General features: G+C 36.3%; 1 protein-coding gene across 1 annotated transcript; it reads right to left on the reverse strand.

The window, feature by feature from the left end:
- Positions 1-560: 560 nt before the first annotated feature.
- Positions 561-13,769, reverse strand: LOC136209946 (wall-associated receptor kinase 3-like). The gene is made up of 2 exons (XM_066001581.1): positions 13,717-13,769; positions 561-1,351 (listed from the first exon to the last, which is right to left on the reverse strand). Exon 2 carries the CDS (start codon positions 1,233-1,235, stop codon positions 759-761), a length of 477 nt encoding a protein of 158 aa, XP_065857653.1. The 5' UTR covers positions 1,236-1,351; positions 13,717-13,769; the 3' UTR covers positions 561-758.
- Between the last annotated feature and the right edge of the window lie 455 nt (positions 13,770-14,224).

Here is a 14,224-nt window from a genome sequence, read left to right on the forward strand (position 1 = left end):
AATCTGAAAGTAGGTTTTTTTAAAACATCCTAAAACTTAGATTTAATAAACCTATTTGTCATTAAAGGTCCAGATCAACACTACTTATGCTTTCTAACTCGGATTCTTTTTTATTTCCCTTTTCTATTTTGGGGATACATATTGACAAATATTTACATTGAAAACTTATATGAAAATGTAATTTTGTGCATAAGAATAAGTAATTTAAAACCTTCACATCCCAAAAGGTCTTATCCTCATAAAACCTTTCCATACATTTATCCATCTAATTACCCCCATTCCAAATAAGAGTTATCATTAACTCTTACTAACCCATTCTTTATGAAGTCGTCTAAAGCTCCATCCAATCAATACCCTTAAGATAAATACATGTAAATAAAAAAATATAAATGATAAATACAAAAGAGATATAAAATCCTTCTAAAAGAGACATATTCTTAACAATCCTTCTAAACTCCACCAACATTCAAACACTTTGAATCTCTTCAATCTCATATCAAGAACTCACAATAAAACAAAGCATTCCATTGAGTTTATTAACATTAAATATATAACCACAATAATTATATAGGATTTGAAAACATAAACCTCTACAAATTCCAAATCTGAATTTGTGAAACCATGAAACATTATGTGATAATCAAGCAATGGTCCGCGATCAACTAGTCCCGAACCATTCAGGAATTGAGACATCAACACAAGTGACATGTCACCTCATGCTTGGTCTATGAAGAATAGGTCCGGGAACATATGTCGTCTCATGATTGGTCTGGAACAGTGTAGAAAGTCTCTGAGTAGTCAGTCTCTTCATTCTCATCATCTTGAGCCCTTGAAATCTCCTGCATAACAATAGAATGGTCGATCTCTTCAGCCTTATGTTGGTCCTTCAATTTGGCAAGTTCTTCAGCAACTTCTTTCATTGTTGGCCTTTCATCCCCAATCATACTCATGCAATTGTTTGCAAGATTTGCAAACACTTGAATCTCTTCCATCTCGTCATCAGAATTCACAACAAAACAAAGTATTTCATACACTCTATTATCTTCCAACGCCGATCGAAAGTACTGAATTGTATTCTTTTCGCCCCATCTTGCCATAGAGTTTGGCTTTGCCCCTGTTAAAAGCTCGACAAGAACAACTCCGAAGCTATAAACATCGCTCTTTTCTGTTAAGATACCGGTTGTAAAATACTCTGGATCCATGTAGCCCAAAGTCCCTCGTATTTGTGAAGCCATAATTTTATGATCAGGGGGAATTATCACCGAAGCTCCGAAATCCCCAACCTTTGCAGTGTACTGCTCATCAAGGAGTATGTTTGCTGGCTTCACATCTCCATGAATTACCGACGGATCTGCGAGGGAATGTAAATATTCAAATGCAAGTGCAGCTTCTGCAGCAATTTTTCCATTTTTTCACTATCAGAGTAGACGTTTCATGGTGAAGATAATGGTCTAGACTTCCATTTGAAATGAATTCATAAACTAGCAATGGAATTTTAGTCTCCAAACACAATCCCAAAATCTTGACGACATTTTTATGGTTAATTTGTGAAATAATCCCAATTTCATGTTGGAAATCTTCATTAATATGTGTTTTATTGAAGTCTTTGGGCTTCTTGATTGCTACTAGAGTACCATCTTGAAGTTTTCCTTTATAAACAGATCCAAAGCCACCTTCACCGAGGAAGTTACTTTTGTCATAATTATTTGTCGCATTTGCTAGCTCGTTGTCGCTAAAAATCCTCACTCTTTGGTGCTCCAATAATTTTCCCCCATTCCTGAAGAAGTTTTTTTGTTTTCTTCGCTTGTTCAACAAAATTGTTATTAAGATACTAATAATCCCCATTAGCACGACTAGTATTACAACTGCAATAAATCGAAACAAAATAGTACATATCAGTATATATATTGTGAAACATGGACAATGTTCCTTTTAAAACCTATCTCCAAATTGGAGGATTGCCTCATACTTTATATAAATAATTTAATTATTTTCATAGTTAGAGTATTAAGCAAAAAACTTAATTTTTTTAATATGCATCCAACTTTATATTTAATTTCTTATGTATAAGATGGAGCATAGTATAAGGGAAGTAGCGAAGGAAGTTCTAGGGGAATCTAAAGGTAGCATGCCACCGGGTAAGGACACATCTTGGTGGACAGAAGAAGTACGACAAGCAGTAAAGAGTAAGAGAGAATCCTATAAACTATTGGGGAAATGTAGGAGTGACGAGAACTACGAAAAATACAAAGAGGCTAAAAGGGAAGTAAAGAAGGTCATACGAGATGCTAGAGCAAAGGTGAATCGGGATCTGTATACAAGATTGGATACGAAAGAAGGGGAAAGAGACATATATAGAATTGCTCGGATGAGAGATAAGAAGACGCGAGATCTCGGAAAAGTTAAATGTGTGAAGGATGTGGACCAGAAAGTCCTAGTTGGAGATAAGGATATCAAGGAACGATGGAGGTCCTATTTTGATGACTTATTTAATGGAGATCGCCAACAAGATGTTGGAGATATAAGTATCCATCACGATGTGATAAATCATGAATGCCTGCGGAGAATTCAAAAGGGTGAAGTCAAAATGGCATTAAGTAAGATGAAGTTGAAGAAAGCAGTAGGACCTGATGGCATCCCTATTGAAATTTGGAGATGTTTGGGAGAAAGAGGAATCGAATGGTTGACGACGTTCTTCAACAAAATTTGGAGAAACAATAAGATGCCATCAGAATGGAGGAAAAGTACCTTAATCCCTTTGTATAAGAACAAAGGCGATGTCCAAGATTGTGCCAACTATCGGGGAATCAAATTAATGAGTCACACTATGAAACTTTGGGAGCGAGTGATTGAACAAAGGCTAAGGAGGACGGTGAAGATCTCGGAAAACCAGTTTGGCTTTATGCCGGGAAGATCAACTATGGAAGCCATCCATCTAATGAGACAATTAATGGAGCACTATCGAAATAAGAAGAAAGACTTGCATATGGTTTTCATTGACTTGGAGAAAGCATATGATAAGGTACCAATGGAAGTACTTTGGTGGGCCTTGATAAGGAAAGGCATTTCGCGGAAATATATTGACATCATAAAGGACATGTATGAGGGAGTATGCACGAGTGTACGTACTAGTGTTGGGAAAACTGAAGAGTTTCCTATTACGATTGGAGTGCATCAAGGTTCCGCACTAAGCCCATTTCTTTTTGCCATCGTTATGGATGAACTAACAAGTTCACTTCAAGATGGTATACCATGGTGCATGCTGTTTGCAGATGATATTGTGTTGGTTGATGAGACGAAAGAATGAGTGGAGATGAAGTTGGAACTATGGAGGCAAACTCTAGAATCTAGAGGCTTTAAGTTGAGTCGAAGTAAGACAGAATATTTGGAGTGTAAGTTTAGCGGCCGTAGGAGTAGGGAGGCAGGGACAATCACCCTAGATGGGAGAGTTGTTCAGGCCTCGGATTGCTTCCGGTATTTAGGATCTATTATCCAAACGGATGGAGAAGTAGATGGAGATGTTGCCCATAGGATTAAAGCTGGTTGGTCGAAGTGGAAGAGTGCTACGGGTTTCCTTTGTGATCCCGGCATGCCTAATAGATTGAAGGGAAAATTCTACCGGACGGCAATTAGACCAGCATTGTTATATGGTACGGAGTGTTGGGCAGTGAAACACTGCCACATCCATAAGATGTCGGTGGCGGAGATGCGTATGTTGAGATGGATGTGTGGTCACACGAGAAAGGACCGGGTGCGTAATGAAATAATTAGGACAAAAGTAGGGGTTACATCTATTGAGAATAAAATGAGAGAAAACCGACTAAGGTGGTTTGGCCATGTGAGACGTAGAGCGCTTGATGCGCCGGTTAGGAGAACCGAAGAGTGGCAAAGGGATGTAGTGGTGAGGGGTAGGGGAAGACCTAAGCAAACTTGGAGGAGGGTGATCGAGAGTGATATGAGTTTATTGGGAATTGAGGAAAATATGGTAGTGGATAGGACGGAGTGGAGGGAGCGAATCTGTGTCGCTGACACGACTTGATTTTCACGGTTTTATATGATGGTTCATGTTAGCCGACCCCGAATCATTTCGGGACTAAGGCTTTGTTGTTGTTGTTGTTGTATTAGATTCTAGCAACTATAGTAACCGGAAAAGACACATAGACGACACATAAGTCAGGTTTTTATATACATATTAAAGAAAATACATGACACCAAACCCAACTCAGTCATTTTCAATCATATTCTCATTTTAAATCTCGCACAATAATAGAACCTACAAACATCAAACTAGGTATTTTTTAATTATTTTTCAAATCACGTTAAAAATGTGGCTTATGTGTCATTTTCCATGACTGTTATTGGCAAAATCTGGATAAAATCAAATGCACAGTTGAGTACTTTTGATGTTAAAAAATTAGGTTTTGTGACATTAATTAATCCTATAATCCAATTAGGTTTTGTGACATTAATTAATCCTCTAGTTCCAATTAATCCCCTCATTGCATAAGCATAATATGATTTAGGGTAAATGTAGTACTCTCCCAAACTTCTAATTGCTCTCTTTCTAGTACTAATTTAACCTAAATGGTATTTTATTAACTTCAATGAGGTAAGAAATCAATTTCTTGTATTTCTCATTAATTGAAAATATACTAACTATTACATTATATACTAAATGTTAGGAGTGTTAATCAAGCAAAAGGACTAGGCTAAGGAGTCAGGTGCAATGACATGTGGTGAGATCACAGTCATTCACCATGGTCTTGTGCAATGGATGGTGGTGATGATGTTGGGCGGATGATTGAGTATGGTGGAGCTTATTGTGGTATCATGTATCTATTCTAGAATGTGCTATAAGATAGAAATGGAACAAAAGGTCCCTTGGGTTATTTGAAGCGTTTTTCAGGCATGATATATGCTTGACTTTGTACTTTGCTTGTGATCATTAAGTCTTTTGTTAGAAGACTCTTCATCTAACTCTTCATCTCTAGAACCTTTCTCTTCTTCTTCTTCTCTGTGTCGATGCCTCTTCTTCTTCCTTTTCTTCATAAAGATCTCTGTTACTGTAATATTCTCCCTCAAACTAGACATGATAGGGATTCTTCAAGCCGAGTTTGTCGAGAAGAAAGCGAAGATGCAGTGAGTGTTGAGCTTTTGTAAATAAATCTACAAGTTGTAGAGCTAAGGAGATCGGCATGAGACGAATAAGGCCGGCCTGAACACGTTCATGAATCATATGGCAATCAATGTCTATGTGTTTCGTTTGTTCATGGAAGATGGGGTTTTAAGCTATATGCATGGCCGACGTGTTGTCGCATAAGAGGAGAGACGATGTAGATGGTGATTGATGTAAGTCCTGGAGGAGATTTGTGAGCTAGTGAAGCTTACAAGATGTAGACGCCATAGCCCTATATTCTGCTTCAGAGGAAGAGCGGGAGACTGTATTTTGCTTCTTGGATCGCCAAGAGATGAGAGTTGGGCCAAGAAAAACTACATAACTGGTGGTGGATTTGCGAGTTTCTGAGCAAGTCGCCTAGTCTAAGTCCGAGAATGCCTGGAGTTGTAGATCGTTGCATGCAAAAAGAAAAGACCAGACCAATCGTTCCTTTGAGGTAACATAGTACTCTGTGTACTCGATTTTGATCATCTGTATTTGGTTGAGTAAGTTGATGGGATAGTTGGTTGATGATATAAGAAATATCGGGTCTTGTAGGGGTGAGATATAGTAGCTTCCCTATTAGTTGCATGTAAGGTGTAATGTCTGGGAGTGGTTTTGTGTTTGGGCTAGGCTTGCGGTTTGGTAAGGTGGGTGAGGAAACTGGTTTACGTTTTCGAAACCTTATTTCTTGTAACAGTTCTAATAGATATTTTCTTTGTGACATGTGGAGCCCATGCCTATTACATGCAAACTCGAAGCAAGGAAGTAGTGGAGGTGCCCAAGGTCCTTGATGCGAAAGGATTCGTCGAGATGTTTTTTGGCTGAATTGATCATCTGTATGTCGCTTCCTGCCAAAATAACATCATCGACGTAGATTAGTAGGGCTGTTGTGTGGCCTTCTTCATGTTTGTGAATAATGAGGGATCTGCAACGGACTGCATAAAACCCATAGCTTTTACGGTTGTTGTAAGTTTAGCGTTCCATTGCTTGCCGGCTTGTCGGAGACTGTAAAGTGACTTTCGTAACTTGCAAATCTGCTGACGACCCTTTGGTAACATCCCTGGTGACAATTGCATGTAGACTTCTTCGTCGAGATCCCCATGTAAGTAGGCGTTGTCAATGTCTAGTTGGTGTAAATGCCAATTTTTTGAAACTGCTACAGCTAAAAGGGCTCTAATGGTTGTAAATTTTGCTACAGGGGCAAAGGTAGCTGTGAAATCCACCGCCTCTTGCTATGAGTAACCTTTGGCAACCAATCTGGCCTTGAAGCATGCAACACTCCCATCCGCTTTGTGTTTGATTTTGTACACCCAGCGACAGCCGATAGGTCTCGTCCCAATAGTAATGAGGTTAAGACCCACGTATGATTCATTTTCAGAGCATCAAGCTCTTGTTGCATTGCATGTTGCCACTGTGTGTTTGACTTGGCTTCATTGTATGTTGCAGGTTCTTTATGGCAAGTGAGATTGATGGTGAATGTGCATTTGGTAGGAGACAATTTGTTGTAGGAGAGATACTTGGAAAGAGCATGAGGTGAATTTGTGGGGCAAGGCAAGGTGGAACCTTGCACTAAGGCCATGTGGTAATCTCTGAGATATGAAGGCGGTTGCCTTATTTTTGTTTGCCTGCTTGTTGTTTGTTATGGTTGCTCATGTGTTATATATGTTGTGTCATTTTGTGCTTGTATAATATCCACCTGTTGTATTTCATCTTGTGGTAACTGGTTCTCCTCCATGTCAATTTCATCATCGTTCATAGACACTATGTGTAGTGTGTCTAGCTCCTCCTCACTACAGTATAATGTTCTTATTGTTTGTTTGCTGAAAGGAAAATGGTCCTCAAAGAACTTGACGTGCCTGGAAAAAAAATATCATGTTAGTGGCTAAGTTTAACAATTTAAAACCCTTGGTGCCGTGTCTGTAACCTAGAAAAATGCATTTCACTGCTCTGTCTGTAAACTTGTTCTTATGCCTGTCTAGAGGTGAGGCGTAGGCCAAACACCCAAAGATTTTGAGGTCTTCTAAGCTGCTTTGTTCCCCATATATACATTCAAAAGGAGTTTGTCCTTGAATAGGCACTGGGGGTAGCCTGTTTATAAGATAAACGACGTGACTGACTGCTTTCGGCCAATACTCTTTGGGCAAACAACTCTGAAACATGAGTGCTCTTGTAGTATTCATGATGTCGAGATGTTTTCTCTCCACTCTTCTGTTTTGCTGTGGGGTCTCGGGACAGGATGTTTGATGTGTAATTCCATTTATGGCATAGAAGTCCTTCATGATGTACTCGGTTCCGTTATGTGTTCTTATTATTTTCATATTTTTGCTGAATTTATTACTGATGTATTTGAAAAAATGATGCAGTGCGATGCTTGCCTCACGTTTAGTCTGCATTAGTGTTATCCATGTATACCTGTTATAGTCATCAAGTATGGTTAAAAAGTAATGCTTGTTAGAGTGAGATTATTTTACTGGTCCTCATATGTCAACATGAATTATGTCGAAACATTCCTTTGCTATGCTGTGACTCAAGGAAAAAGGTTGTTTTTTTTCTGTTTGGCTCTTTGACAAATATCACATGGTATTGCCTTGAAGGAATCGAAATCATTAAGGGATGGCCAAAACGTAAGTGCCACACATCGGCTTTGATAGAAAAAACAGAATGAAAACTATTCGACATTGGGTATTCCAGGTAATATAGACCTTCATGTTCTCTAGCCAAGCTAATCTTCTTCCAACTTGTTGTGTCCTGTATTTCACATATCGAACCTGTTATTACTATGCGTAGTTTTCCTATGTTCAACAGTTTGCTGGTTGAGTTTAAATTGTAATCAAAAGCAGGTGTTCATAGGACATTATGCAGTCTAAGTTGTGTGCTAAGAATCATTGTGCCTATATACTGGGTTCTGACCCTTTCCCCATTTGGTAAATTGACCCAACACTTGTCTATTCTGGCATATGAACTGTATAGCCTAGTATCACAAATGATGTGGTATGTGGCCCCTGTGTCTATTATCCAAAATGATGAGATAGAGTTATGGTTTAGGGATTTACCAGAACCTTCTCCCTTGACGAAAGTGTTGACACTGCTCCCGGAGGCCGGAGCTTTCCCTAGAGGCTTCTATGGCAATAGGGCGACCAGTGTGTGATAATGTTCTCTGGTGAGGGGAAAAGGCTCTGTGTTTGGCTGTATATTATCCTCCTTTCTTGAATCTCCATTGTCCCAATTCTGATTCATTGCGGCATTTGATTTGGGTTGGTTGGTTCTGAAAGGACTGCCTTTGTTTTTATTGCCATAGTTTGGTGGGTACCCATGTTTTTTGAAACATATTTCCTCTGTATGACCTGTATTGCCAAATATGTACACAAGGATGAGTTTTTGCTATTTGTTTTTCTATTGTTATACCTTGAGTTGCCCTATTTGTATCCTTTGTTCTGAGTATTTGTGAACCCTGCGAATACATTGCTTTCATCTCCTTCACTGTTTTTGGTAGGTGCAAGACCTATTTGCCATTTATGTTGGATTGTCAGTGCAAAGGCCTTGTTTAGAGAGGGAAAAGGCTCAATCAAGAGGATTTGGGAGCAAATGGTTGAGTAAGAGTCATTTAACCCCTGAAGAAAGGTGATGACCTGATCTGCGTCCTGTTGATCACGAAGGATCTTGAAAGCGTCAAAAATGCACGTTTGTCTACAGGTGCATTTGGGCATCGGTGTGAGGTTTATTAACTCATCATACAAAATCCTTAAGCATGTATAGTATTCTCAAACATTACCATTTCCTTGCTTAAGACTATGTATTTCCCTATGCAACTCTAGTATTCTAGGTGAAAACTTTTGATCCAACTCGACTTATGAACAATTTAGGTATAAGTAAATATTTTGATATCTCTGAAAAAACCAACAAGAAATACTTAGCACACTTTTCATGTTAAAAAGTTAGGATATTTGAAACATGAAGTTTGAAAATAAAAAAAATTACATAGGAGGTAGACTAAAAAATTGAATTAGGTAACTTAAATTAATACCAAGTTGAGAAATTTAGGCTTGAACACAAGCTAAATTTACCTTAAAGCAAAGCATTATAGGCATGACAAATCTAAATTCTCTCATATTCAAGTATATATATATATATATATATCATATTGAAGAAATCTCAAATGAAAATTAATAGTTAAATAAATGGAATCATTTAATTATCAAATAACTAAATATCAACTAATGTTGAATATTTTTTTGAACATGGATTATTAAACATAAATTCAGTGTATCATATAAAATATATCTACTTACGAGTCAGGGTACTTATGGGACTTTTGGTTCGAGTAGAGGATACAGAAAAGAATCCAAAAATGGAAACAATGAGAAATGAATAGAATAACTATAAATTCCTATGTTGGTTTGTTTCAATTTCAAAAAGGGAATGATATACATCTTCTCTTAGCAATTGTTGGTTCATGTTGGCAATGATAATAACCAGAGTTGTGGATTGTTTCTAACAATAATTTTATACATACATATGTTGCATTACTAAATTAATCACATATAAGTATAGGAATTAAAATCTATTACTTCAACCCTTAAAATCAAAAGATGATAAAACAGAGAAAACTGAAATAAAATTAACAAAAAAATACATAAACATTATTTTAAAAAGAAAATAATCATTTTAAAATAATTCTATTAAAAAATTCATTTTGAAATAATTAAAAATAAATAGTAAAAAGGAATGTTGTTTACGAATGTCGAAAAGAAAAGACGTCATTTAGTGGAGAAGGATACTTGTAGTAGATGTAGAGTTCAGCCGGAAACAATCTGCCATGTTCTTAGGGATTGTGCGAAGAGTAAAAATGTGTGGAGGAATGTTCTTCTGGTCCATATGCTACCTGATTTCTTTGCCTATTCGGATCATGATTGGTTTATAGATGGTGCTAAAGGTTTGTTATTGTCTGAGGTGGAGCATGGTGCTATCCTCTTTGTTGTTGTCTGTCTCCAGCTTTGGTAGTGGAGAAATGACGATATCTTTAGAGAAGGAGCCACTGTTATTCCTAACCTGCTTGTTTTCTTCTCTAACAAAATTAATACTATTATTAATAGCTTCAAGGAGGATATTTTATCTAGTATTGGCCAAAGAACTGTTGAGCATCTTTTTGGTTGGAGTAAACTAGGAGAAGGGTTAGTGAAGTTAAATACTAATGGCTTGTGTCTTGTGGACGACAGAATTGCGGCTGGAGGGGTTTTGAGAGATGCTGGTGGTACTTGGGTGTCTGGCTTTGCTCAGAATCTAGGGGTGGGTTCTTCCTGTACTACTGAACTCTGGGGGATCTTCTCTGGGCTTAGGATCGCCAAAAGTCTGGGTTTGAAAAGACTGCTCGTGGAATCTGACAACCTTGAAGCGGTCAAAATGATATCTGATAATAAGGCTATGTGTTTAGGAAGCCAAAACTTAATTAAAGAGATCAAAATATTATGTGCTTCATTCGACACCATCAAGTTTGATCATGTTTTCAGGGAGCAGAATAGGGTGGCAAACCGCCTTGCTGCTGAGGGCCATGAGAGGACGTTGGGAGTCTCAACCTTCTCTTCTCCTCCGGACTTCCTTACTTCATTGCTTTCGGATGATATGGTGAGGGTTAGCTTTCCTAGGCTAATCCCGGGTTAGTTTGTGGGGTTTTTTCTTTTTGTTTTTTCTTTCCCTTTCCTACCAAAAAAATATGATAATATATATATATATATATATATATATATATATAATTGGTCAAAATTATTTTCACGATAAAAAAGTAAAAATAAATAAGTATAATGATAAAAAAAATTAACCTAGTCATAAAAAGTAAAACTAAATAAGTTTAAGAATCAAAACAAAAATTTAAAAATAAAATTTGATTAAAATTATTTTTTGGAAAAAAATTAAAAATATATAAGTAAATGATCAAAAGTGATTAATACATATGGATAAAAAAAATAAAAATAAATAAATATAAGGAAAAGGAAAACCAGGAATGATTGTATTTTTGGTGAGCAGTTTTCTAATATTCATTTGTGTTTGCGCCTATTAGAATTGCGGATTCTCTTGGTTTTGGCACCATTTGGAATTCAGTGGTGGAGAGGAATATTTTGTTGAATTTGGGTCTACAACCTAGGTACAGTCGTGCTCTTCGGATTATTGTGGTTCGTTGGCAACCGTCGCCGCCATTGTGGGTTATTGCAAACACTGATGCTTCCGTTGTGGCTGGCTTGGCGGGTTGTGCTGGGGTTTTTAGGGATCACATTGGTGGTTCTTTGGGGTCTTATGCTTTTCCGCTGGATTGTGTGTTAGTGCACATGGCTAAACTTCAGGTGGTTTTATTTGCAATTTCTTATGCTTTTTCATGTGGATGGCGCAAGCTTTGGGCTGAGAGTGATTCTTCTTATGTTGTGCATCTGTTTCATTCTCGATTGGTGGTTCCGTGGACTATGAGGGTGAATTGGCAAAACTGTTTGGAGCATATGTTACAGATGGAAGTAGTTTTTTCTCATGTGTTCAGGGAAGGTAATCAAGTTGCGGATAAGCTGGCTGATTTTGATAGAGTTAGTTTGGATTTTTGTTGGTGGGATGGAATTCCGAATTTTTGTTTTTTTCTCCTTCGCGATAATGCTTTAGGTAGGGATTCTTTCCGTTTTGTTTAGTTGTTGTTTTCTGGATGCTTTGTTGTTAATTTTTTGCTTTTGCTTTTAATAATATTTGGTATCACCCAGCCTTTATTCAAAAAAAAAAAATATAAGGAAAAAAAATTAAAAAGTAAAATAAAAATTAGGTCTAATGCTTCTCCAGCCCCCTTAACTTGTTCAAATTGGTCATTTTACCCCTCCAACTCATCGAATGTCCTATTTACCCTCTTAACTCCATAGAAATGGTATTTTCCACCCCCTTTAACTTGTCCAAATTAGTCATTTTACCCCTTCTCAACTCATCGAATGTCCTATTTACCACATTAACTCCATAAAAGTAGTATTTCTCACCCCTTATGATCATATTTACCCCTTAACTCCAGAAAAGTGATATTTCTTACCCTTTTATAGTGCAAAATTAATAGCGCTTATTCAATGAGTTTGAAAATATAGATTTTTTATATCAACTTTTTATTTTGTTTTAATTTGATAAGTATATCGATTCTTCATGTGTTTATTATAATAATATTGTGTTACAATAGTTAGATAATCAAAATTTAATTAGCAAAAAAAAGTTGAAAAGAGAAAGAATGAATAAAAGACACAAATAACAAGATTTTTTTTTTTTTTGATAAAAAAACAAGAATATTAATATAAACAAGTTAAAGACATTATAGGTAGGGAAAATGTACCAAAATAGGCCTATGATTTTGGGGAAGTATCAATTTAGGTTTCACATACAAAATAGCACCAATATAGGTTTAACGTTTAAAAAATGTATCAATTTAGGCCTCGATGACGGATTGTAAATGGTGAGAAATACCACTTTTATAGAGTTAAGGGGGTAAATAGGACATTCTATGAGTTGGAGAGGGGGTAAATGGACATGTTGAGGGGGTGAAAAATACCATTTTTATAAAGTTAATGGGCTAAATAGGATATTCTATGAGTTGGGGTAATAAATGGATAAGTTGAAGGGGTGGGAAATACCACTTTTATGGGGGGTAAATAGGACATTCGATAAGTTGAGAAGGTAAAATGATCAATTTGGACATATTAAGGGAGCTGGAGAAATATTAGACCTAGAAATTAAGTTAGAATTTTAGAAGGAAGAGGATAGGAGTGGAAAGTAATAAATAAGAGAAATGGAAAGTAGTAAATAAAAACCTTAGACGGAATTGGATAATGAGATTAGAAGAGTTTGAAATAAATCGAAAACTAAAAGAAATAAAGGGAAAGATTGTTTTGATGAAACAAACACCAAGAAAAAATGAATATACGTTTAATGAGTTAGACTTAACAAAATAATAACATTGGCTCTTGTACAATCAATGTCTGCCCATTTATACCTTAGACATGAAATGTAAAAAATTATAGATCATCCCAACTCAACTCATTAATATTTAATTTTATAAAATATTATATATATATATATTAAATTATATTTATAAATTTAAATTTAAATTCTAATTCTAATTTATCTAATATTTATATATATTTTTTTAGTATAGATTTTAGTTTCTACAAAAATATAGATTTTAATTTTTATTATTGATTTTTTTTAAAGTGGATGTGTGCAGGAATAGTCTTGGAATTTGATTTCATAGTTGAATCCGAGCACATTTAGCTTAATACAGGGAGAGCATGTTTAACATCCACATGCAAAGCATAGGTTTGTACTTGTAGATTAAATTTACTCTTATCCATAATTATACAGCTGAATTTTACCATTTTACCGGTCATTATTAGATCTAGTTTTATTAAAATTTTAATCTTAGAATTTTAATAAATCTAAATATTAATCCTACCAAAAAAAAATCTAAATACTAGGATGATTGAATTAGTCTGTTATTTTTATTTTATTTTTTTTGGTGAACGATATAGTCTGTTACTAATAAGGTGAAAACATACCTAAGGCAACTTCTCTGAAGTGTGACAGTCCGCAGCGGATCTTTCCATCACCAGACCTTCCAAAAGAGCATTGACATTATTAAATTCATCCAAGAAAAATTCCAGTACAAAAGCTTCAAGAACAAATGGAGAGGAAATGGAGTGTTTCGGATTCATGAGGGGAGAAGAAGAAGACCTTTGGTTTTCCAAAGGAGTTTGAAGAGTCTTGTGTCAGGAGGGTTAAGAGCTTTTGGATTTCCAAATCTTATCTTCCGGAATAAAAGCCAAATTGCTTAAGGGCAATTTGGTCCTTACAACAATAACAGGGGCGGCATGGTAATTTCCCATGGATAGCACATTCTAGAAGGGTTGCACCTCCTTATGATGGATCCCCTCCACTTGATCAAGGCTCTAGCAAATCATCACCATCCATTTAAATCAAATCCATCACAAGGCTATTATGTTGACACATGTTGTGTCCTTTATTTCTTAATCACCAAGTTTACTTGATGACCACACCTAGCATAAT

The sequence above is a fragment of the Euphorbia lathyris genome, chromosome 10 (assembly GCF_963576675.1).
Source record: "Euphorbia lathyris chromosome 10, ddEupLath1.1, whole genome shotgun sequence".
Lineage (NCBI taxonomy): Eukaryota > Viridiplantae > Streptophyta > Magnoliopsida > Malpighiales > Euphorbiaceae > Euphorbia > Euphorbia lathyris.

Excerpts from the sequence above, each read along its gene's own strand:
- LOC136209946 (XM_066001581.1), bottom strand. The coding sequence starts at position 1,235 with ATGGCTTCACAAATACGAGGGACTTTGGGCTACATGGATCCAGAGTAT.